The sequence below is a fragment of the Eschrichtius robustus genome, chromosome 1 (genome assembly GCF_028021215.1).
Source record: "Eschrichtius robustus isolate mEscRob2 chromosome 1, mEscRob2.pri, whole genome shotgun sequence".
NCBI lineage: Eukaryota > Metazoa > Chordata > Mammalia > Artiodactyla > Eschrichtiidae > Eschrichtius > Eschrichtius robustus.
Genome location: NC_090824.1, coordinates 161,967,439 through 161,994,775, shown reverse-complemented (window position 1 = coordinate 161,994,775; position 27,337 = coordinate 161,967,439). Strand labels below are relative to the sequence as shown.

General features: G+C 42.7%; 1 protein-coding gene across 1 annotated transcript in view; it reads right to left on the bottom strand.

Moving 5' to 3' along the window:
• The window catches only part of ABHD2 (abhydrolase domain containing 2, acylglycerol lipase), a 104,367-nt gene that overhangs the window by 36,887 nt on the left and 40,143 nt on the right, over positions 1-27,337 (bottom strand). Inside the window, exons 4-5 of the mRNA XM_068557472.1 lie at positions 10,278-10,453; positions 7,206-7,373 (exon numbers count right to left, since the gene is read on the bottom strand). Coding sequence (XP_068413573.1) covers positions 7,206-7,373; positions 10,278-10,453 — 344 coding nt within the window. The remainder of the gene's footprint in view (positions 1-7,205; positions 7,374-10,277; positions 10,454-27,337) is intronic.

Genomic DNA, 27,337 nt, shown 5'->3' with positions numbered 1-27,337 from the left:
CGGGAATAAAGACACAGACCTACTAGAGAATGGACTTGAGGATATGGGGAGGGGGTGGGGTGAGATGTGACAGGGTAAGAGAGTGTCATGGACATATATACACTACCAAATGTAAAATAGATAACTAGTGGAAAGCAGCCGCATAGCACAGGGAGATCAGCTCGGTGCTTTTTGACCACCTAGAGGGGTGGGATGGGGAGGGTGGGAGGGAGGGAGATGCAAGAGGGAAGAGAAATGGGAACATATTGTATATGTATAACTGATTCACTTTGTTATAAAGCAGAAGCTAACACACCATTGTAAGGCAATTATACTTCAATAAAGATGTTTAAAAAAAAAAATAAAATAAAATAAAAAAAAAAAAAAAAAAAAAGAATCACGCAGTTTGAATGCTGGTCCTACCACTTACTGGTTGTGTGACCCCAGGCAAGGTACTTAACCTCCCTGAGCCTGGGAAGTGGGGAAACTAACGCTTACCTCCGAGGCATCAGGAGGATCAAGGGAAGTAATACCTGTGCATGCTCAGCACATGCCTGGCACTGTTAGTGTGAGATAAATGGTAACTGCTGTCATGCAGGATTTTCCTTAATGAATTTATCTTTCAAAGGCAGCACGAAGGATTCATGTGATTCTAAGTCACAAGAATGTAAGGTTATCCATTTAGGAAATTCTTCTGTTCAAGAGATCTATTTTCAACAATTTCTAATCACATCAGCAAAGATGCCCAATAACAAGGGATTAGTGCTTACGTGGTTTAGAACAGAGTTAGCTTGATAAGCGGGAAAAGGTCTTTTGCAATTTTCTCAGAAAGAGAGGTCTGGGGGGGTGGTGGGAAACAGGAAAAGAAGAATGAGGGCTTCATGCTGATGCCCTCTTTAGTTTGCTCCGGTCAAGATCACAGTTTCCAAAGGCCAGAAGAGTACCACGGTGACTGGAAGGCCTGCCACCTGCTCCAGAGCGACACAGTTTGCATAAGGACAGGTCACACAACCATAAGGCACACCTGTTTGAGACACACTAGTCTGCACAACATCACCTTCCATCCACAAACTGTCATTTCGCACCCTTCCTCTCAGTCCTCATTCAGGCAACACCGACCTAGTGAGCACTTTCTATGGGCCAAGCAGGGTTCGAGGCCCTGGGGGGCTAGAACAGGAGCACAAAGACCCCAGGCACTTGTGGAGGGGAATTGGGGATGGAGAGACAGGAAATAAACATGTAAACAAATACACCATTTCACCAAACCATATGTGCCTTGAATAATGTGAAGAGGGTGATTAGACAGAGAATGACTGGGGGCGAGGGGAGTCTTGGAAGGGTTCTCCAAGAAGGTGCCATGTTGGTTGAGCCCTGCATGACAAGGTGAAACCTGGTGAGACAAGAGAAGGGCCCTCCACACAGAACTTGGGCAGACGTGAGGTCAGCAGGCCCCTCAGGCCAGTGCCTGGTGCCCACGTATGTTCTGGATGGGCTGGGCCACGTCCCAGGGATCAGGACCCCCTTCATGTCACATCCAGTTACCCCACATGGAAGAGGCTGACTTGATTGGGTCTATTAAAAGTGAAGGGAAGGAGGGACTTCCCTGGTGGCACAGTGGTTAAGAATCCGCCTGCCTATGCAGGGGACACAGGTTCGAGCCCTGGTCCGGGAAGATCCCACATGCCGCGGAGCAACTAAGCCCATGCACCACAACTACTGAGCCTGCGCTCTACAGCCCACAAGCCACAACTACTGAAGCCCATGTGCTCTAGGGCCCATGTGCTGCAGCTACTGAAACCTGTGCACCTAGAGCCTGTACTCCACAACAAGAGAAGCCACCGCGATGAGAAGCCCACGCACTGCAACGAAGAGTAGCCCCCGCTCGCCGCAACTAGAGAAAGCCCACGCACAGCAACAAAGACCCAACACAGCCAAAAAAAAGAAAAAAAAAAAAGTGAAGGGAAGGAGATTTAAAAGAGGCTTAAGAAACCTTTGAGACAACTGTAATATATGGGACCTGATTTAGATCCCGAATTGAGCAAACTGTAATTAAAAAGGAAAATAACAAAGAAAGAAGTTAGCTGGGGAAACTGAACTGCTATGAAGGAATACTGTTAAAGTTTTAGGTGTGATGATGGTACTGTGCTATGTTTATGTTATGGACTGAATTGTGTCCTCCCCAAATTCCTATGTAGAAGTCCTAAGCCCCAGTACTTCAGAATATGACTGTATTTGGAGACAGGGCTTCTGGAGAGGTAATTAAGTTAAAATGGGGTCATTAGGGTGGGCCCTAACCCAATATAATTGGTGTCCTTATAAGAAAAGGAGATTAGGACACAGACAGAGACACAGACATGGACACACAGAGAGACAGCCATCTATAAACCAAGGAGAGAAGCCTTTGCAAACCTGTCAACAGTTTGAACTTAGACTTCTAGACTCCAGAACTGTGAGAAAATACATTTCTTTAATTTAAGCCACCCAGGCTATGGTATTTTGCTTTGGTAGCCCTAGCAAACTAAAACAGTTTACAGAGAGTCCATGTACCTTAGCATCACACACTGAAACAGTTACAGATGAGATGATAGGCTGTCTGGGGCTTGCTCCAAAACAATCTTGGAAGGGGGATGCAGGAAAGGCGTGGTTTATGGATGAAATAAGATTGGCCAGAAGCTGAGCGCTTGTTGAGGTTGAGTGATGGGTACAGAGGGGTTTATTCTGAGTTTATTTTACTATTCTCTCTACTTTTCTATACTTTGAACATTTCTATAATAAAAAGGTAAAAGAAAAAAACTGAAGAGGAAACAAAGAATGTGTTAAGACCTACATCTGTGGCTCTCAGCCCGGGGCGGGGGGAACCTTACACTCCTGGGGGCTGGCCCCCGGCCTTGGTATCTTTCAGAAGTTCCCCAGGGGAATTCTAATGTTGATAACCACTGAACTAGAAGTTCTTTATGGGAGAAATAAAGGAAGACTTGAAGGGAAGTTCCACATTCCTGGAGGAGAAAACACTATAACAACGAACTTTTCCAAGTTAATTTATACAATAAAATTCCTATTCAAAAATTGTGATACAGTGTGCTAGAGTTCACCAAAATCTACTTTCTCTCTCTGGGAACAACACACCTCCCCCACCCGACTGAAGTTAGACTTGACCATGTAATATGCTTTGGCCAATAAATTGTGACCTCTACGGGTAATGCTCCAGATGGGGGCTGCTCCATGAGTCTGGGTGCTTGAGTGAGGATGGTGATGGGACATAGGACCCCCCCGGCCAAGCCAGGATGGATTTGTCACGTGAGGAAGACATAAGTCTTTGTTTTTAAACCAGTGAGATTTGGGGGTTGTTTCCACAGCATAATCGAGTCCATCTTGACTGGTACAGAAACTCAACACAGAGCGTGACAAAATAATTCTAAAGTTCAACTGAAAAAATAAACACGCAGAGAGACAAAAGCACACGCTGAAGAAGCAATGGGTCAGGGTGAATCCTATCAGATATTCGGCCATATCACAAAGCAACAGTAATTAAAAATGAATGATATTAGGTGTAGAAATAAAAGTCGACAAATATATTTATACTGAAGTATAGAAAGTCCATAAATAGGCAACTAGTCAATACAGGGCTAAGTGTGATGAAGATTTTTCAGTTCTAGCTTGCTAACAGTTGAGCTGCCTCACTTTACCAGTGAAAAGTAACAAACATAGGCTTTGCTCTAATGTATCAGGCCACCTTTGTTGAAGGATTGCTCCTTATTCACCAGTCCAGGGAAACATTTATTAAAAACCCATTCTTTTATTTTTTTTATTTTTATTTTTAAAAATTGCAGTATAGTTGATGTATGATATTATATAAATTACAAATGTACGATATAGTGATTCACAATTTTTAAAGGTTATACTCCACTTATATTTATAAAACATTTGAAAATCCTCCATGTTGTACAATATATCCTTGTAGTTTTTTTTTTTTTTTTTTTTTTGGTCGTGCTGCACGGCCTGTGGGATCTTAGTTCCCCAACCAGGGATTGAACCCTCGTCCTTGGACTCCTGGACCACCAGGGAATTCCCCTTTATAGCTTATTTTATACCTAAGGTATAAAATAAGAGGTTTCTACCTCTTAATCCCCTATATTGCCCCTCCCCCATTCCCTCTCCCCACTGGTAACCACTAGTTTGTTCTCTATGTCTGTGAATCTGCTTCTTTTGTTGTTATATTCACTAGTTTGTTGTATTTTTTAGATTCCACATATAAGTGATATCATACACTACTTGTCTTTCTCTGTCTGACTTATTTCACTTAGCATAGTGCCCTCCAAAGTCCACCTGTGTTGTTGTAAACGGCAAAATTTCATTCTTTAAAAACCCATTCTTTTAAACTAAAGTCACATCAATTGCACTTAAGGAAGCACTAATGCCTTCTCTAAGCTACCAAAGACGTTTTTGTTTGGATTTCAAGTGCCTTAAGTTCTGGATTTTTCACCTCAGGTCACATTTCTTTGACCTTACTAACCGATGGTTAAACAATGCACTTCAACAGTTAAAAGATGTACTGATAAACAAAAGAACTAAATAGCACAGCTAGAAAAATCATCCATATCTTTAGGTACATGTCTTTCTGGAAAACTACTAAAATATAATAAACTATAGGAATTTATTTCTAAAATTCTGATGAAACAAACAGTGACAACAACAAAAAAGGAAAGTTAAATTACTATGAAAGATGTGGGTGCTGAGCTCACCCTAGATGGACTCACTTCACCCCGCGGATTTTCCTTTCTCAAATTCTGCTCGCCAGCCCAGATGTGCCGCTCTCTTAAAAGGCAGCTGTAGGGCTGTTTACCCCACAGCCCCCATCTCTCTATTTTTGAGCTCCAACCCCTTCTCACCTTGAGGACCCGGTTCAAATGCTTTTTCTGGGAGGACCCTTCCTTCCACGCGTGACTCCTTGCCTACGGAGACAGGCTGGATTCTCCACCCTGCTGCTGTGCGCCCACCAGACGCTCTCAACTGGTGCACTCATCATACTGTATTGTAATTATTATTGATATTCCCATCTTCCCCTGCAGAACACGTCTTATTTATCTGGGCCACACAGAGCACTGCTAATCTCTCACTAGCATTAATGGATCTTCAAGTATTTGAATAAGTCGAACATTTCATAAGTGGATACTATATGTTAGGCACTCAATTGCCTGCTAAGTCCTTAGTAACCCATATTTAATTGAAAACTGTAACCCCCACTTTGCAGTTGAAGAACCTGAAACTGAGGTTAAGCAAATTCAAGGTAACACAGCTGGCCAGTGGCAGGGCTGGGGTAGCCTCTCTGACCACGTCCCACACTGAGCCGACCCGTCTCTGCTCCTTTAGCCACCAGACTCCTCGACTTGTGTGCAAGTGCCCCCCAGTCTAGTCTCCTGTCTCTACAGCTCAGCACTCTGAGGGGCGGGGGCCTGGACTGCACAGGCCTAGCTCCTCTCCTAGCATTCTGGAGGCCGGGGCGGCAAGATTCAGGCTCTTGTCTTGGCTCTTCCACTTACGGGCTCTCTCCCTGCCCGAGTTACCTAAACTCTCTGTGCTTCAGTCTCTCCATCACAATTTCACTCACCGCCTCAAGGGCTGCTGTGGAGATGGAAGAGATCACGTCCATGGGAAACGGCAGTACTGTGCTGGGCACACGTTAAATGTTCTCGCTGGCATTTCTTGTCTAGTTGGCACTTCATGCTGTTAGGTAGCACTCCCGTCCCAGGCCCTGCGGCCGAGCCACACTTCCCCATCCTCTACTTGTGCACCCGAATTTGTATATCCAAGTACAGGACCTTATAATTGTTCTCCATTGTTTTCATTTTTGTTAGAAACTGCCTGTTTCCGCCTTTTGATCCAAAGCTGCCTCTCACTTACTCACTACTCCCCATGTGCCTGCGTTATGTGTAAGTCTGGAGTTTCACCTGTATCTTCAAGCTACTGACCAAACTGTTGAACAGAAGGGAGGCTGTAAAATGGGTGTCTTTAGGGGGGAGTGCACACGGAGGAGCAGTGGGATGGGGAGCCCCCAGCCTGGCACAGAGCAGGTGCCCCCGCTCACGCTTCCTTACCTGCCCTCACGTGCCACCAAGGGTGGAAAAAACTGGAGCAATATTACTGGAGGGCAATCTGACAATATGTACAGACGTGCATAAAAAATGCTGACTCTGAAATTCTACTCCTGGAAATTTACTCCCAAGAAGACATTAAAGAGAAGAAAAAATTTCTATGCAAAAATATTTATAGCACCATTATTTAAAATGCTGAAAAACTTTAAATAACCTAAATGGCTACAAAGAGGAATGGTTAAATAAACTATAACAGGGTAATCACAGTAATGTGGCTCTTTAAAAAGATTAAATACAATGACTATGCATCTTTATGTTAGCGAATATAAAGTTATTTCAATTAAGTTACCATAGATATATGCACTATGACTGCATCTAAATAAAAACTATGTGCACATAGATAAAAGAATGGGAGGATGAAGAAAGAGAAAATTAGTTATGGTGAGATTATAGATGTAATTTTCACTTGTTTCCCATGAAAACACCTTATAATTGATGTGGTTATGAACACCACAAATGTTGGTACATATACAGACACGTATTTTAAGTGCTTATTATTTATGTGTGTTCAGTTAATCTGAAGGGAGAGTTAAATAAGATTTAAGAACGAGCGGTCCAGAACACAGAGCCTTACCTAACAAAGGACTTCGATGAAACGCAAGAAGCATTTGTCTAAATATGAGATCCAATTCCCGTCCTCAAGCAGCCTGGAACCCACTGAGTTGTTAATGTGCCAGACTCCCTTCCCACTAACATCCACATGCCTCATCACAACGCTGGCTTGCCAGTCACGAGAGTCCTGAGGAATGAGCATCAGGAGGGCATAGTGGTGAAGGGCATTAACTTACCAGCAGGGGGCGCAGTGCAAGACCTTCCCCTGTGAGCTTTAGTTTCTGCCTCTGAGATGGGCTGAGATAGGGGTTGTTCCAGTGCCCAGCTGAGAGGCTCATGCGAGGCATGGCTTCTCGAATGCCCAGTATACATGGGCTGCTGTTACAATTGTGTGCCCCACCAGCTCTTGCAGATGGGCACAAATTCTAAACTTAGAAAAGTAAGGCAGAAGCAGAAGTAGCAGCACACTTGGAGTGGGAACAGAAATAAGGGGTTCTCTACTTGGCTGTGCCCCAAGCTTACCGTAGGTGAACATGCGTGGCGAGGTCAGTTCAATGTTGGGCAAGGCGCCCAGGTGGTTCAGCACGGCACACCGATAGCCATTTTTCTGGGCGTAGTCAACGAAGGTGCGGATGTACTGCTTCTCGCTGTGATTGGCAATTCCAGGGCAGATGACCATGGTAACATCATCTATATGGTGGAGGAGGAGATTCCGAGATAGCCAATAAATAGTGACATGATAAATGGTCACAACTACACTTCATTGGCTTAGCCAACAGTAGGAGAGAATTTAACATACATCTTGTCACTCATTTCTCTGGGAAAGAATATCTTTCCCTTCTAGCTGGAACTCTCTATATCAGTGTTTCTCAAATTATTTGTGGTGAAGGGTCAGTTTTTAAAAGTTCCAATCCATTATGGACAGATGCTTTTGAAAAATGAAATACAATCAAAATTAATTACTAGAAAAATGAAATGAAAAAATTCAAATCTCAATATTTTAATTATTAGATTCAACAGATATAAAATTACTCTGTCAAATTCTTATACAAGTTTCCAAGCATTACTCTTAATTTATATATGAAATTCTGTATGAATGAATGAATGGAAAAATAAAAAGCAGTGTTTGCATAGACCTCTTTGATCCAGCAATTTTACTTTCAGGTATTTATCTTACAGATACACTGTACATACACAAAACAATATATCTACAGTATAGATTGTAATAGCAAAAGACTGAATATAACATAAATGTCCAGAAATAGGGGTCTGCTTAAATAAATTTTTGCATATCCAAATGATGAAATATTATGTAGCCCTTAAAAATAATGAGACATCTTTACATACACTGATATGGCAAGCTCTCTAATATGTATTAAGTGGAAAAAGCAAGGTGCAGAAAAGGGTTATGATATGCTACTATTTGTTGGGGGGGAAAAGACATCTATGTTTATAAACGCATCCACTAGCTCTGGAATCAAACACAAGAATCCTAACAGTGGGTACCACTGTTAGGGTGGGAGAGAGACTTACACTTTTACTGTATATCCTTTAGTACCTTTTGAATATTCTATAATGAGCATGAACTACCCACTTAAAAATATGAATATGTGTTTTTCTTTAAAGAAAAGTTGTGTTTGGGTTATTAAATCTAATCATAAATTTTCCTTCCAAAAGTTAAGATAAAAACAATTTTAAAATTCTTACGCAATATGTATAAAGAACCTTAAAATTTTTTATAAACCTTGACCTTGTAATTCCAATTCTTGGAATCTTGCCTTAAATTTTATGAGTAAGGATGCTTATCAAAGGATTATTTGAGAGCAACAAAATTATAAGCAAGCTAAATGCCCAAAAGCAGAACGATTAAATTATGGTATGACCACATTGGAGACTATTAAGCAGTTGTTAGACTTTTGTTATTGAAGACTTTTAGACTTTTAACGATATGGGGAAATATTTATATTATAATTTATAATATAATGTGTAGTAATTTAAATTTCAGGAAAACTTTGCATAGAACTGAAGGTAAATGGAACAAAACGTTAACAGTGGTATGCTGGGTGTGGGATTACAGATGATTCTTTTCTTTTTTTCTAAATGTTTCTACATTATCTACATTTTCTATGAGTGAGTATTTATTCCTTTTGTTGTCAGGAAGAAATCATTAAAAAGGAAAAACGGCTGCTTTTCTTAGAGCGTTTCTTGGAAGCATTTCTGCCTTCCAGAACCACCTTCATCAATCCTTTCTGGGCACAGGGGTGATAGAAAGACACAGACAATCACAAAAAAGAATCAGTTTTGTCCTTTTCAACTTTCCACCTCAGTCCTAGAAGAGCAGGTTAAATTAAATTGCTTAAATTTTGTGCTTTAATAGTAGAAGAAGTCAGAGCATTAGAAGCAAGGTTAACTTTTTTTAAATGGTAGAGAAATAAATATTTGAAAGATCAGCTACAAGGCTTAGAAACACAATGTGAACTCCTAATCTATTCATTTATTCATTCCTTCTGTGACTGTTTATTCGACTCTGGGGATTCCTACATTCTAGCAGACAGATGATAAACAACTATGCAAATAAGCTCAGAGAGTGGCAGGTACCATGAAGAACCAGAGCAGGAAGGTGTGATGGATTTCCTGGGAAGGAAACACTAGTTAGAGGAGTCAGGGACCATCCCTCTGAGGTGACATTGGGGCTGAGAGCTAAGTGACAAAGAGGCAGTCATGTGAAGGTCTGGGACAAGCATTCCAGACAGAGGGAACATAAGCTAAGTTGTCACTAGCTACTCAGAGGTTCTAAGTGCTTTAAATAACTGAGAGCTATATTACATTTACTGGAATTTACCCCTAAATATTGACTGAGCTCCTGTAAAAAACTAGGTGCCTTTGAATACTACAGAACTCAGAAGACATGTCCTCTTCCAGTAGGAACAGCATTCAAAGGATGCAGCCATCTAACTCCACTTCCTCAGAAGTCCTCATTGTGAAGCTTTTTATGAATGTTTATTGTGCAGTCTGCACAGAGCAATGAGAGTTTTATCACCAGTAGAAACCGTGGTTGTTTCTGAGCTATAGGTGTCCCAGACCTCTGGAAACCTAAGCAGAGGGTATATGAGAGCCTTTGTTATCTGCTGTTGTCCAACAAACAAGACCAGCTACACTGCATCTCTAAGCTTCAGTTTCCTCATCAGTAAAGTAGGGATAATAAGGCACCGACTTCTCGGGGTTGTTGTGAGGATTAAATGAGATAATAGCATACATAAAGCACTTAGAAGAGTCCAGCTTCTGTTGCTGTCATCAAACCAGAGGCCTGGTCCTGGGCTCCAAGTTCTTATACCAAGCTTTTCTATTTCACAAGAGGACTAAAAAACTGTATTCAACAATGCTTTCTGAAGAGCCCTACAGGGCGCCCGGCAAGCACACGCTGGAGCCAGTCCTTGCAGGTTGCTCCTAAGTGATGCACCTCAGCAGACTTCCTACAGGCCCCTGGATGCGATGGTAAGTATCAATGGCTCTAGCATTTATATCGAGGCTCCCTCACGAACTAGTGCCCCTTCCCTGAGTGATGGCCCAATCATATGACCTAAACTAGCTTACCTCCCACACAGTGCTCAGCCAAGGGCTCGAAGAGGTCAAAGGTCGAAGTGGCTCCGTCAGACATGGTGATGAACTTCCGGTGCCCATACGGGTGTGGTGACCTCACCCTTCCCATCTTCCCATACAAGGCTGTTTGGATGTGTCCACTTTTCCCCCAGATCAAAGGTGGAATATATCTAAGAAAGAAGGAGAGGAGAGGTCAATTTTCCCACACTCCTTGAATAATGCTCTAAAAAAAACTTTGGAGCAAGAGCTTTTCAACCTCTTTTTTTTTTTCCTGACAAATTCTGTACACTAAGCACAAATATGAGATTTTTTAAACCTTATATCCATGCCATGATTTATCTCCTTTCCCCATTTATGCATCAGATTAGCTTTAGTAATCAACCAGGACATGCTTTTATAGACAGATTTCAAATTTAAGGTGTTAATTAATTCAACACGGGTTATTTCCATAATGTAGAATAGAAAGAAAGCAACTAATACATTTTGAACACATGCTACTTGACAGGGTTAGCCTTATTATCAAATGAGCTAATGTATATAAAATAGCTAGCACGGCACCTATGCACACTAAATGCTCACTTCTTTGCCTTCCCCCAGTAAGGCAGGCCACAGCTGCAGGGTTACCCCATGAACCAAACCTGCTGCCTTGTTAAACTGGGAAGGGCTGCAAAGCCTCCTAAGAGTCTGTTGAGTGCCTTGTGCATGTATGTGTGTGTGCGTGTGTGTGTGTGTTGGGGGGCACATTGTATGCTCTGGAGAATGTGCTAGAAGGGCAGAGCAATGTAAATATTTGTTGGATTAATGAAGAATAAAGTCTTGTTAGCACAAGCAAGGCATGATACCACCCTAACAACTGTCCTTCGTGAAAACACAGTGACTCTGGTCCTTGGTAGGAAGTGCAAAAATCACAAACTAGTTAATCACTGGGAAAACAAGGTGTTCCAAGTTACAATTAAGAGATGATTATAGTTCACAACCACAGGGCAAGATGATCCCATTTACTGAAACTGCTATTGGTTTCTCTTCTTCAGCTTTGAGCCCAAGCTTGATGCATGAGCAGGATTTGTGTTCTGTATTAAACTAGAGACCTATAATATAAAATGGTAATGACATCAATCCTTCGCCTCTGTAGTGTATCACAGTGGTGAACATTTTATTAAGAATTTACCTTAACCTGCTTGCCGATTCGTGCCTATCATTTCTATCAGACCAGATGATCCCAGACCCTCTTCTTAAATTAAACCAGATTTATTCTCTGTTTTTGGCAATTCATTAAATCTACACAAATTTAAGAGAAGGGAAATCATCACCTTAAGCAAGCCAGTTCCCAGATAAGCTTCCTCTCTGGGGGCAGGGAGGAGAAGGAAGAGTATTTTCAAGACCTAAAGACATGAAACCACTTGCCAGCATCAACCACAGGTGCAAATCTCAGCGCAGAGCCCACGGCCTTTAGAAAGCAGGCAAAGGCATTTTTAAGAGATAAGTGGATTATGGCAGTAACAAAAAGCAAGCTTATAAAATCATGTCAATTGGACAGCTGAATACTATACAAGATTTAGATAACCGAATTTATAAAGGGTTTCAGACTACTAAGTTGGACAATAAACTGTGCACAGGGGGAGGGGAGTGGTCCAAGAAACCAAACTTCCGATTGTTCCTGGAGGAGAAGTTCAGAGAAAATTTTGTTTACAATATAAATTAAAAACAGAAATGTGCTGAGGTTAAAAATGTCAGAAGAATGGGTTAAATTTCATCTACTTAGCCTCTGATCTCATTTAGAATATAATATAATCATAGAAAAGATGACAAAAGCATAAAATTTCCTTTTGGCTAGTCAGATTTCCTGTATAATCGTGACACAGGTGATCATCCTGACGCCATGCTCCAGATTCAAGGTCCTGCCACCGCCTCTGAATCTTGGCAATTGCCCCCCAAGTGGCCTCTCAGCCTCTAGTCTTGTTCCCATCGACTCTGGCATCCCTCCACCAGTGGAGGGATAACTTAACACACAAATCTGGCCACGGCCCTCCGTTGCTTGAGTCCTAGTAGCTCGGCTTAGGAGGTGCCACCTTGGTGCCTGCTTACCTCTTTTGCCTAAGTTCCAAAAAACCTGAACCACCGTCCACTCAAGAGTCACTTCCAATCAGGTTTTTGGGGAGCTCCCTGCCTCTGTGTCCCCTGGCAAAGCACCCTGCACACCCCAGCACCCACGAGGCTTGATTAAAATACACCCTTTTCAAGCACACTCCTCCCTGCCACCTGCAGGGCCTGCGCTCATTCTCCTTTGTGTCTATCCTCAGGACACTCGAAACACACGAAGCACGTAGGGAGGACTTGAGGATGAACAGAATACAGACCCACTTAGTAAATCTGAAAAGACAAAGATATGCTTAAAAAATCGTATGCGTCAGGATGATGCGAACTTGACTGTGGCATGATTGGTGTTTGGCTGTTGTTCTCTTTCCAGGCTACACAGCACCATTCTCAGACTGGGCTGGGATGAAATTCTCAAGCTGTTCCTGTGTGTGTGCATGCGAGCGTGCATGGTGTGTGAACAAGTGACTCTGCCTGGGACTTTCTCAGTTCAGTGTAAGGTCAGTTGTGCACAGTGGAAGTTTCACTGTCTATAATTTTATGACAATACCACCTACTGATAAAACACTTTTTAATTAGCATCACGGTAACCCAACACCAGGGCTTACAAAATTGAGTTTTTGCATAGCATTTACTGTGGTGGAACTTTATTGTGTTTTTGTTTGTTTGTCTTCATAACCGATCCACAGATCATAGGAAAAACATTAAGAAAGTAAAAACCAGAATAGGTGCCTAGTCACGTGGTTCAGTTCAGGGAAGAAATCTGGACCAAAACAACAGAATATTTTGAAATTTATATAAATATGGAAACATTTAATTTTTAAAATTTATTTATTTTTGGCTGCCTTGGGTCTTCGTTGCTGTGTGCGGGCTTTCTCTGGTTGCGGCGAGTGTGGGCTGCTCTTCGTTGCGGTACGGGGGCTTGTCACTGCGGTGGCGTCTCTTGTTGCGGAGCACGGGCTCTAGGCGTGCAGGCTTCAGTAGCTGTAGCACGTGGGCTCAGTAGTTGTGGCTCACGGGCTCTAGAGCGCAGGCTCAGTAGTTGTGGCGCACGAGCTTAGTTGCTCCGCGGCATGTGGGATCTTCCCAGACCAAGGCTCGAACCTGTGTCCCCTGCACTGGCGGATTCTTAACCACTGCGCCACCAGGGAAGTCCCTGGAAACATTTAAGAGATGTTGCTGAAATGGTACATGGAGGAATATGTTTTACTCTAACTACCTGTGGGGTAGTTTGTCTGAAAATATAGCTGCCAAGTAATTCCACCTATTCCTGCCCCCACAAGCCATTCTTCCCATCAGGAGCTAGATTCCTCCCCCCGCCCCCCCCCCCCCCCCCCCGTGAATCTAGGCTGGCCTGTGACTTGTCTGGTCTGGTAGGACGTGGTGGGAGGCCTGCTGTGCAGATCTGGGCCTGGCCCTTCAGAAGCCTAGCAGCTTCTGCTTGTATAATACCTCCTCGGAAGTCTGGTGCTATGCTATAAAGAAGCCAGGCCTTGACTACCCAGTGATGAGGGAAATACGGAGGGGGGCGAGAGGATGAGAAATAAAACCAAGAACTGTGTGCATTTTAAATTTTATAGCACCACCGAACTGCCTCCCAAAAGAGAGGGACCAATTTCCATTCCCACCAATTGTGTATGAAAGTAACTATCTTCCTCACCCTCATCAATAATTGGTGTTTTGGCTACTTTGATAGGCAAAAAATGGGTATTACATTTCAATTTGTGTTTCTTAAGGTTGATCCAATATATGGCAAAAAAAATTTCTTACTTGAATTTGCATTTCCTTGATTCATGTGTTTATTAGCAATTTGTACTTCTTTTCTGTGAATTGTCTGTTCATATCCTTTGTCCATTTTTCTATTATAGTTTTCTTTTTCCTTTTTTATTTTTATCACTCCTACATTAAGTCATTATATATTATATTTTGCAAGGGTTTTCTCCAGTCTATTGTATATTTTAATTTTATTTTTCATCTTATATAGCTTTTTATATTTTGTGGTTAAATTTGTTAATTTTTTCTGTTAAAACCTTTGTGTTTTGCATTTTGCTTTAAAAGGAGCTATTCCAACACCCAATTATAAATATACTCACCAATATTTCCTTCTATTATTTCTATAGTTTTAAAAAATGTATTACCCTGAAGTCCACTTATTTTTGAAAATGATGCGAAGATCTAATTCATTTTTTCCTGACAGTTAGCTAATTGTCCTTACACCATAAATGGCCCATCCTTTCCTTACTGATTTCAATGGTCATTTTAAATATATACCAAGTTCTCAATTAAATATTTGGATTTGTTTCTGCATTTTCTATTCTGGTTCAGCTATTTCTTTGTCTATTCTTGTGCCAATATGGTACCACTTTAATTAATATAGCTTTATGGAATATTTTGAGAGTTGATAGTGCAGGCCTACTTCACTCTACTTTTTCAAAATTTTCTTGGCAGACTTTTGGCATTTTAGTTTCCAGATTAACTATAGGATTAGCTGGTTCTATGAAAAATTAGGGGTTTTTAAATTGGAAACACACCAAACATATACTACTTTGGGAAGAATTGACATCTTTACAGTTTCGACTTGTCCCATTCAAAAACATGGTGTGAGGGGCTTCCCTGGTGGTCCAGTGGTTAAGACTCCACGCTTCCAATGTAGGGTTCGATCCCTGGTTGGGGAACTAAGATCCCACATGCCACGCAGCACAGCCAAAAGATAAAAAAACAAACATGGTGTATCTCTCCACTATTCAGGTATTTATGTCCTATAGTAAAACTTTATGGCTTGCTTCACGTTTCAGTACTCATTTTTTACTACACTAATTTGCATGCATTTCTACATTTAAAAAAGCTATTCTTAGAGTTAGCATCTGGGCATGTTTTACTAACTCCCAGAAAGCAGAAGTGATGTCTTCTACTTCTTTACTTATCTAGATGGTATTTTGTCCAGTGTCATGCTGTGGTCAGTGGTTAATGAATCCTGCTACTAAGAAAGAAGCTAGAAGATCACAACAAAATCTAGAGGCCAGCATGTCTTTATCTTCTGAACCTACTTATAATCAACATCTGGCTATGCTAACGGAATTGCCCAAAGGGAAAGACCACAAGGGAAAATCTGGACCTCCCTCCCTCCCACATCCCTCCAGACATGCACACACACACACACACACACACACACACACACACACACACACACACACACACACACACACATACATGCTGCCTTTCAGCAGATGGAGTTCACATGAGCAAGGACAGATGGTTGCTGGGCTGTTTATAAGACAGTTGAAAAAAAAGCCGACTAATGCTCATCTTCGCCCTAAATCTGTGGATGACCAATTCTTCCTTATGGGACTTGGGTCCCTTGGTTGTAGATCAAACCACTTTATAGCTATGGGACCCAGACTTACCCGTTATTCCCTTTGATCCTCTCCAGTACCTCTCTACCAAATCGGCCCAAGGCCTGGCACACAGTAGGTGTTTAGGATATGTTGTCTGAGGTTGAGCCCCCCGCCGACTCCCGGCAAGTCCTTCCCAGTGAACCAAATGCCCATCAGCCGCTACTCCTTGGCATTTTAAATTTGTATCAAACAGGCTGCTTTGGTTAAAGCAACAAAACCCAACTCCGACTAACTTAGCTCCTCTTATACTACAGGGATGCTGGGGTGCTTAGCAAATGGACAAGAGTCTGGAGAGCCAGGCTTGAAGAGCACAGGATCCAGGAAGGAAACCAGGGCGCTGCTCTAGCGATGTGCTCTTTACACAGTCAGCAGCATCACTGCCCCCCACCCGCCTGGAAAGAGTCAATGTCCCAGGAGTGAGGTGTCTAGAAGCAGGGAATTTCAGAGTGGGTGGGCAGGGCACCTTGATTTACTACCTACATGCAGTGGGAGAGAGGAACTTCCCCAAAAGGAAATCTGTGTGCCCCTGGAGAGGAAGAATGGATGCTGGGCAGCAGAAAAGTGACAAATGTCCCCTACAGGGTTTTTAGCTTGGACATGTCTTGGGTTCAAGAGGCTTTTTCAGTGCCCCTGACACTCCAGAGCCCCCATCAAGTCACAGTATTCCCTCTTGTTCTTCCAAAGTGTCCTCTTTCTTTCTGTCCCTGTTCCCCGAAACCTGGTCCCAACTCTTAGTATTTCACATCGTTCTCAAATGTATCTATTGATACTTTAAAGCCTCTTCAGAAAAGCTTCACCTATAACACAACATAGATCAGAAATAGGCAACCTACTTGCTCAAGAGTTTTTGTTTTTTTTTTCTCACACACCCATCTTTCTAAAAGCTAATTTCATCAAAAAAAAAAAAAAGTTTGTGTTATTTTCTTTAAAGGAGACATCTAGGAAAGTAGAGTTTTTATGACTCCTAGTCGATGATCTTTACTGGTCTCAGAGTAAAATAGTACATTTTACGCAGCCCATCATTTTGCCCCCACTATCTGAGTTAAAATTCACATAACATGGAAGTAACCGTCTTAAAGTATACAATTCAGTGGCATTTAGTACATTAACAACATTGTGCAATCATCACCTTTACCTAGTTTCAGAACATTTCATCACTCCACAAGGAAACTCTCTATGTGTTAAGCAATCACTCCCCATTCTCCCCTTCCTCCAGCCCCAGGCAACCATTCATCTGCTTTCTGTCTATGGATTTACATATTCAGGATATTTCATGTAAATGGAATCATACAACGTGTGACTTTTTGTCTTGTGATTTTTCTTCTACATTACGTTTTCAAGGTTAAATCATGTTGTAGCCTGTGTCAGTACTTCATTCCTTTTTATTTCATTTCATGGATATACCACATTTTGTTTACCCATTCATTTGTTGATGGACACTTGGATTGCTTCCACCTAGTGGCTATTATGAAGAGTGCTGATACGAACGCTTGTGTACCAGTTTTTGATTGAATACCTGTTTCTAATTCTTTTGGGTATATACCAAGGAGTAGTATTTCTGGGTCATCTGGTAATTCCATGCTGAACTTTTTTGAGGAACCTCCAAACAGTTTTCCATAGCAGCTGAAACATTTTACATTCCCACCAACAACGTACAAGGGTTCCAATTTCTTCACATCCTTGCCAACACCTGTTATTTTCCATTAGAAAAATTATTACTGCCATCCTAGTGGGTATGAAGCGGCATCTCGTGTGGTTTGATTTGCATTTCCCTAATAATTAATGACATTGAACAGCCCTACCATTTTGACTCTAGGCTATTTTCTTCCACTCTATCTCTACTTCTATCTCTGTCTGTGATATTGATCACAATTTAAAAGATGAACCAGTTGATAAATAAATGTATAATGGACTTCCCTGGTGGCACAGTGGTTAAGAATCCACCTGCCAATGCAGGGGACACGGGTTCGAGCCCTGGTCCAGGAAGATCCCACATGCTGCGGAGCAGCTAAACCCGTCCCCCACTACTGAGCCTGCGTGCCACAGCTACCGAAGCACGCGCGCCTAGAGCCCAAGCTCCGCGACAAGAGAAGCCACCGCAATGAGAAGCTCGTGCACCGCAACGAAGAGTAGCCCCTGCTCGCCACAACTAGAGAAAGCCCACGTGCAGCAACGAAGACCTAAGGCAGCTATAAATAAATAAATTAATTTTAAAAAGTAAATAAATAAAATAAAATAAATGTATACTATTAGCCTCCTGTTCATTTCACAACGGCTACTACTGGTAGAAAGAATCGAATCAGAATAAAATTGGTAACAGTTAAAATGGCATGTGGTATAATCTAGTATTGCCTAAATTTTTACAAAAGAATCCAGTTTTCATAAAAGCATTTAGACTTGCAAAATTTAACCTAGAGAATTGGTCTTGATGAAAAGGAGAGCCATAAGAGAACTTTCTACGATCAGTAACATACAATACGAACAAAAACTGGTTCCAAGCTTTGTAGCAAAAGTTAAATGGAAAATAAACCTGATGAAGATAAAATTTAACTGTATTATATTAAAAAAATCAACACGGAATCAAATTGGCTCAGTAGAATTTGTTCCTGAAAATAGTCTAAAACTTAGCACAACTCTAATGAAGATACTTGTATTTAAAATGTCCTTGGGTTCAACCTCTCCTGAGACTTCTCCCAATGGGAGTGCAGGTGGTTAGAATTCAACTAGAGGTCCTCCTTCCCAGCCCAATCCAGACAAAAGACTCGGGACCAACAAAGGAGATGATATGAACTGAAAAGGAACCATGTGGAAGAGAAGATCCCAAATGCAGGGTCCACTCAGGGTCTGTGGAGATCCTTGGGAGTCATCTGAGAAGTCTTGCTTCTCCTCCTTCACAAGGAAGTAATAGGGCTCATGATTTCACAGAGAAAAAGGAAACAGGAGGGAAGGGTTACCATGCTCTAATTATCTGCAAGAATGAGTTGAGATACATGTGAAGACAAAGGCCGCTGGAACCTTACTAGAGCAAAGGAATATCACCTGGACTGAAACCTAGGGCCTCTCCCTTCGTGACTTTGGGCGCATTCAGGATGTTCCCCAAGCCCTTTACCAAAGGAAGTCAGGAGCATCTGAGGTACTAGTCATGGCTCCATCACCATGATTTATTTACTTCCTTCTTTGAACACAGAACATTTTATTTAATAATAGCACTTCACAATTTTTCAAAGTCCTTTCTGTACAGGATTTCATTTGCTTTTTAAAAAAATTATTTATATTTATTTTTTAAATTAATTAAATTTTTAAATTAAAGTATACTTGATTTACAGTGTTGTGATAGTTTCTGGTGTACAGCAAAGTGATTCAGTTATATACATATATACGTACTCTTTTTCAGATTCGTTTCCATTATGGTTTATTATAGGATATTGAAGACAGTTCCCTGTGCTATACAGTAGGACCTTGTTGCTTTCATTTGCCTTTGATAACAAGTTTGTGAAATGGGCAGCTGTTGTCAACCATGGGGACCCTGCGGCCCAGAGAGTGAAAGGCTTGGCCATGGTCACTTGTCACTCTGCTAATCAAGGGCAGAGTTAGGACTTCAACTGAGGCCTTGACCACCGTGTCCAGTGCTTGTTTGGATGATAAAATAGGCGTGATGAGGAAAATAGATGCTTTCATTCCAGAGACTCCTATGACTCTATTAGTCATCCTTTAAAAATATTAGTTATCTAGAACCAGTGTAAATGAGGCTTAACGTATCTTAAATAGTCAACGGCCAGCCTCTAGCTTTAAAAATACGTCAAATTAACATACGTGTATTCCAGAGTTGCCAGTTTTTAAGGCTATGGCTGACCAGGGGCTTCTCAGCAACATGGGGAGCCCTGGGAGGTTACTCCTGAAACAAATCTGCTTATTGAGTTGGAAGCTGGCAACACACAGGAGAAAGGACAAACACTAAGACCACAACTTGGGCCTCCAGCAAGCACAACAGTCACAACAAAGGGGTCATTCGGGAGTGACCCCTTCTCCTGTTTTAACCTTGCTCTCTCCTCCTCAGGGTCATTCTGTTAGTGTAGTGGTGTCACGTCTCACCCGTAGCCTGATCCTCAAGTTAAAAGGTCAAGCTATCAACTATAGCCAATCACACCCCCGAATACCCTTCAGGAAGGAACACACTGTCCGTAAACAGAGCCCACGTACCTCTTGTCCAGTGCCGGGCAGATGGCTGGGACTGCATTAACACAGATGGCACTGGTGGCCTGAGGTTAGGGCTGTGTTGTGAAATATAAAACCCCCAAATCTTTGACTTCCCTGGTGGCACAGTGGTTAAGAATCCGCCTGCCAATGCTGGGGACAAGGGTTCGATCCCTGGTCCAGGAAGATCCCACATGCCGTGGAGCAACTAAGCCTGTGCATCACAACTAAAGAGCCTGCGCTCTAGAGCCCGAGGGCCACAACTACTAAGCCCGTGTGCCACAACTACTGAAGCCCATGTGCTCTAGGGCCTGCGTGCCGCAACTACTGAGCCTGTGTGCTGCAACTACTGAAGCCCGTGCACCTAGAGCCCGTGCTCTGCAACAAGAGAAGCCACCGCAATGAGAAGCCCGCGCACCGCAACGAAGAGTAGCCCCCGCTCACCGCAACTAGAGAAAGCCCGCGTGCAGCAACGAAGACCCAACGCAGCCAAAAATAAATAAAGTAAAATAAATAAATTAAAAAAAAAAACAAACTCAAATCTTTAAATGAGAGGATGCAGCACAATGCTCCCTCTCGCAGGAGAGGCACACAGGCCCTGGCACTACCAAGCGGGGATGTGAGGCTCCCAGCTCACACACCATGGGGCCTGCATTTGTCTGAGTGGAGAGGCCGGTTGAGGGCCCAGCACAAAGGAAGTGTGTGTGTGTGTGTGTGTGTGTGTGTGTGTGTGTGTGTGTCTTTCTTGGTGTAAAGACCTGAATCTATACAAGTTAAGTTACATATGATACAACTCCACTGAAGACTAGAAAGAATATCAGGATAATAATTAAATATTGTAATGTTAAAAAAAGTAGTAATTTAATTTATCCCCGGCCTAAATTCCAGGCACTGGGCAGAAGAAGGAACACCCGGTGCAGAGCCATCTGTCTGCAGGATTCCCCCAGGCATCCACAGCTACCTCTGGGATTCACCTAGAACTCACTCTTGAGGTTTAATAGGTCATCTGGCAAAATGAGCGGCCACCTTCTCAAGGGCTGGTGACTTTCGAAAGTCAGCGTCTGGGAACTCAGCACTTGACTGGAAGCCCAACCAGCCCATGGCCCTGACTTTGTTCCCAACACAGAGGTTCACTCCACAGACACGGGTCTGCCCTCGGCTTCCCTCTCCTTCAGCAAAGCCCAAGCCCAAGGGACACTTCAGTGATGGGGCAGAAAGCAGAGGGGTCACGTCATCCTGGGAAGCCCTCCCAAGGGAAAAGCTCCCTTTGCATCGGCCCCACAGAGCGCTGCCTCACAGCTGCTCCCGTTTCTCTCCTGAGAACCTCACTTTCAAGAGGCTGATAATGTCTTTCCCTGGGTTTGAGCCGAGACGCCGGCCAGGGGTCAGAGCAGGTGCTGGGATTCTTTAGGAGACAAGGGCTCAGAACATTTCCTCAGCTTCCCCAGAGAATGCCCTTCTCAGCAGGCCCTCCACTCTGCTCAAAGCACAGCCTCAGGTAAAGAAAAACAAATTTTCCATTTCAGGAAAAATATTTGTTCACTGAGAAGAGATTTACTCAGACCAAGAGATTTGTTTGGAGAGTGACCACATGGGCGAGGAATGCCTCTAGGAACACGTGGCTGGCATCTGGGACCAAACCAGAGACATTATCGGGACTGAGCTGGCCTCTGCCTATGTTTTCTTTTGGCTCTTACATGTTGAGTCAATAAAATTCAGAGATTAGCAAGACACAGTGCCTGGCCTTGTAGGGTTCACAACCTGTGGGTGGAAGCACATGAGGGAAACACAGACAACTACTGTCACAGAGAGGAGGAGTGGGCAATGGGGGCAGAAAGGCAGGATGGGAGGATGGTATGGGGAGACAATCACGAGGCTGAGAAGCACCAATTTAACTCAGTACATGATGGGGAGTGTTAAGGACTGAATGTTTTTGTCCCCCCAACATCCACATATTGAAGCCCACCCCCCACCCCGCATGTGATGATATTTCGAGGTGGGATCTTTGGGACATAATCAGGCTTAGAAGAAGTCATGAGGGTGGAGCCCCCGTGATGGGACTGGTGCCCTTATAAGAAGAGGATGAGAGACCAGAGCTCTCTCTTTCTCCCTCTCTCTCTCCACCATGCAAGGACACAGTGAGAAGGTGGCCATCTGCAAAGCCAGGAAGAGGGCCCTCACCAGGAAACAAACCTGCTAGCACCTTGATCTTAGACTTTCCAGCCTCTGGAACTTTGGAAAATTAAGTATCTGTTGTTTAAGCATCCCAGTCTACTGTATTTTGTTAAAGCAGCCTGAGCTGACTAAGATGGGAGACTAAGGTTCTCAGAGTGGGCAAGTTTCTGAGCATCCAACCTCTGAGTCAAGGACTGGGCTGGTCACGTCTCTCAATCTTCACAATATCTCTGAGCGACGATATCGCCCCCCACTTTACAGATGAGAAAAGTAGAGTCTTGACTTGCTTGATATCACAAAGTCAGGATTAGAGGACAGATCTCTGATTTCTGTCCAGAGCTTTTCTTACCATGCCACACTCGAGACTCATCAACTCCCTCAACTACAAGTTAGAACAACAAACATTTTTGTGTCTGCTCTTTTCTGTCTGATCAACTGGCAGAATGTTATATTAAATCATGTTTTTCCAAGTTGATAATTGAATTTGTTGGAACTTCTCTTTGGTGTTCTTCACGTACATTAAACAAAAAACCATTTCTTTGATTTTACATGTTTTTCACAACTGTAACCATCTTCTTTAGGTTAGTGAAGTTTTTTACCGCAGGAGATCCATCTGGAGGGTAATTAATTTGAATATTCACATTGATTATTTCAAGATGGGGCCAGAATGTTAACTCATACTAAATAGCTCCCCAAAGATAATGAGACCCAGAAGAGTGATGATAAAGAGGCTAGAGGTACTTCTGGAAAGGCCAGAGATGTCTGGTTTGGGGAAGCATTTTTACCTACTTTAATGAGTGAGAATAAATTAATCAGGACAAGGATCAGTGGGGCAGGGGGGTGGGGGGGGAACACTGGGAGAAGAGCTTTGTGGCAGCTCCGGAAGTCAGAAAATTGACTTCCGCCTTCGTGTGTGTGTGTGTGTGTGTGTGTGTGTGTGTATGTGGACAAGCCTGTGTCCCCACAGAGGAGGTGAGGAAGCAGGGAAGGGGCAGAACTCTTTAGAGTGAGGGGAACAGTTTGTAGATACTTATCCTGGACCCTGAACTGCCAGAGCCTCCCCTTCATAGACCTTGAACCCAGGACTCTTGCTGCTCCTACCACAGATCCCTTTGGTTCCCTTTGTGGCCTCTCTTCCCCTGTCCAGCCTGGCCGGCCTGAAGCCAGCTGGTCTTTTGTGTGCCTACAACACTGGGCCTCACCCTTCTCCGCTAGGACACAGCCCCCTGGAAGCCCCTTCTTTGCAGGAGGCCCAGATGTGGAGGAGACCCTGCACCACATGACACCAGTCCTGCTGGGGAGGCAAGGCTGAGGCTGGGAAAGGACTTCATCATTTTAGCTTTGGAAACAAACACCTTGGGCCTTTTACCTCAAAATGGCAAGTGGCATATTCAGCTTCCCCAACACCCATTAATAGGCTCATCAGAAATATACTTTGGGGGACTTCCCTGGTGGTCCAGTGGTTAAGGACTCGCCTTCCAATGCAGGGGGTATGGGTTCGATCCCTGTTAGGGAGCTAAGATCCCACATGCCTCGCAGCCAAAAAACCAAAACATAAAACAGAAGCAATACTGTAACAAATTCAAGAAAGACTTTAAAAATGGTCCACATCAAAAAAAAAAAAAAAAAAAGAAAGAAAGAAATACGCTTTGAACACAGCATTTTCCCCACTGGGGGCAAATACTTCTTCACAGCTGTCACACATTACATTTTCAAAATTGCTGTTGTTAGATGCTCTATTCCTGAATTGCAGGATGATGCACAGGAATATTCCAATGCAGAGAGGGTTGTTTCTGCCTGAAATGACCAAAAGTGGCCTAAGGAAATGCGAGAAATCAGCTTCTGTTCCTGAGACTGGTTTCTAAATAAATACAGGACACTGGCCCATCTACGACCCATTGTGTACCTTGTGCCGGCCATGAAACGCGAATGTTAGCAAGAACAAGCACATGAGTGACAATAAAACCACTTAAAAAGAAACCACACATTTTTTGCTCTGAGGAAAAATAAGCTCAATTTTAAAGTTCAAAGAAAACCAGTTAAAACCCCTCAGAACTGCATTCACATGTTAAAGGTCTCTGATCCCATTAACTTCCTGCATATTTTTTTGTTTGTTTGTTTGTTTTTTGGCCGCACCGTGCAGCATGCGGGATCTTAGTTCCCTGACCAGGGATCGAACCCGCGCCCCTTGCAGTGGAAGCATGGAGTCTTAACCACTGGACCACCAGGGAAGTCCCAATCTTCCTGCACATTTAGCTCTGGTCACAGTCCTCTGTACACAGAAGGGAGGAAGCACAGTCCTCTCTCCTCATGTATATCCCAACCTGGTTTGGACACTATGCTCTAAGTGGGCTCGTAGTTTATTACGAGGCTCCAGGGTTCCACCGACAAATACCATACGTTAAAGAACTAGTCCTGCAAAGACCCAGTCAAATATTAGTTACCTAACTAGGGGACTACATCGCAGCTCCTGGAGTCTGGCACTCAAGATGCTAAACTGTTCCCCCGCCTCACCTTTCTTATCGTTAAATCACGGATTTGAAAAAACTGCCTCTGCTGACCAGACAGGGCGCATGGTGATGCACAGCACATAGAACACCTTCGTTTTATCCCTGTCTCCCCTGCTCAGCCCTCTCCTGTCTGGAGGACACGCAGAGAAATGTCAGTGGTCTGCTCTTTGCCCAACCCTTTTTGGCCACGTCTCAGGCCAAGATCACCTCAAAAATCTATTCCAGGGCTAGGCAGGAAGATAAGAGCTGAAATATCACATCATATCTGCTACTATTCCTAGTGTGGGAGGAACTGGAAGAGCTACATGTGAGGTTCCTGGATTATCTACATGGAATGCCCCTTTTAAGAACACTTTAATCAAGAGATTACTGTAAGAATTAAAATGTTAGCATTCAACATGGGCACATACCTTGCCTTTATTTGATATGCAGAAAATAATTCACAAAATGGCAAACGATGACGTTAGAAAAAAGATGGGTTCTTAAAATAGTTAATTAAAAACATGCTTCTATTGTCAGTAATTATATATATCCTTACTACTGCCCCACACTCAAAACCTGGCTCTGTCCTTGTTCCCAGGGAGTTCACAGTCACGAGAAGGGGATAAGAAGGAAAGTGTATAAAGCTCTTTAGGGCTCAGGAGACTGGAACAAACGAGCTTGCGTTGGAAAACTCAGCCTTGCAAATATGCCAATTCTCCCTAAATTACCTATAAATGTCACAGAGACACAGTAAAAATAACAGGATTTTTATATTTGGAATTAAACAAGCATTCTAAAGTTCATATGGAAAAACGAACCAGCTGTAATAGTCAAGGAAATTATGAAAAAGAAGAGTAGTGAGGGGGTAGCAGCACCAACCCCACTGCCCAGAGTAAAACGTATTAAAAAGCTACAAATCTGCTTAATGGTATATATTCAGGATTATCACCAGAATGGAACAGACTGGAAATACGTCTAAGTGCATCCAGGAAACTTAGCAGGAGAAAAAGGTGGTGTTTCAATAAATGGGGTAAAGATGACTTGTTCCATAAGTGGCGTTGGGCAAAGGGTAGCCATCTAGAAAAAAATGAAGTTGGAGCCACACTTCACACCAGGACAAATTCCAGAGAGATTAAACATTTCAAAGTAGAAAATGAAAGCATATATGTGCCAAAAGAAAGTTTGGTGTTTTTTAAATAATTGTACAATGAAGAAGACCTTTCAAAGGAAAACAGAAATCCCAGAAGCCAAAAGAAACGATCCAACGATTTGACTATGCAAACATTTAAAAAAAATTCTGCATGGCAAATACCACCATGAGCAAAGTCACAAGACAAATGACAAACCTAGAACAAATATTTGCAACTCATACCACAAAGGGCTGATCTCCCTAGTACTTAAAGAGCTCTCTCAGGTGATTCTGAAAAGACCAATGACCATTGGAAAATCGGGCAGTGGCTACCAATAGGAGGTTAATAGAAAAGGAAATAAAAACAGTTCTTAAATATAAAAAAGATGCACAGCCTCTTTGATAAAAGAAATACAAATTAAAACCACAGTGAGAAAATACTTTTTGCTTATCAGATTTGCAAATATCAAAAAGTAGGAGAACCCCTTCTGTTAGCAAGGTTTGGGAGAAACAGCACTTTCTTACTCTCGGTGCTTGTGGGGATAGCCCCGAGGGCATTAGCTAACACAATTTTCCATGCGCATCCTCTTTGACCCAGCAATTCTACTCCCAGGAGTTTATCCTACACAGACACCTGTGCATCATGATGTAAATGTAAAATGATCTGTTGCAGCATTGTGAAAGCAAAAGGTTGGAAATAAATGAAACCTCCCTCTAGCAGACTAATTAAACAAATGATGGTCCATTATGGAATACTAAGAAGTCAAGACATATGTGGAGGAAGCTCTTCCTACATTCATATGGGAGAATCCCTCGGTGGTATTTCATGAAGAAAAGCAAAATGCAGAAGAGTATACAGAATACTACCATTTGTGCAATAAAAGGAAAAGAAGTGTGTGTGTGTGTGTGTGTGTGTGTAATTGTTTTTGCATAAAATATGTCTGCAAAAATAGTCAAGAAACTGGAAACATTGGTTGAAGGGAAACATTGGTTGATGATGTCTGGGGGAATCTTTTCATGGGAATGTAACCTGTCTTTTAAAAATAAATATAAATATAAGCTATCCAGGAGTTGAGGACGTTTATGATATGTGTAACTATAAAAAATTTACTCTGATAAACCTCAGAGCCTACAAGGGTAACACTGAAGGACAGAACAAGGTCATAGACTCTGCTGGTTGATGAGAGAACTACTGGCAAATGCAGACACTGCTTCTTGCGCAGAAATGTAAAAGGAAGGAAATGATGCAGCTGCCCTGGAGATTTCAATAAGAGGAACACAGTTCCAAAAGGCTGAAAGCAGCCACTGTTGAAGGCTGTGGTTTAGCCCTGTTGAAATGGCAGCCCTTTGCTATGACATGAGAACAGAAAAATATTTCCTCAAATAGTCAACAACTCCACCCTTGTGAAAACTCACGGCAACTTAGGCACCAAACCTTCATACTTGTCCATACGACAAGAGAGCATCACAAAATCATACAGATGAGCATATTCTAGAAAGTTCTGCTAAAGCAAAGCACATCTCTCTTTACACATGAAGGACAGATTCAAAAGACAACGGCTGGTGTCACTGCTT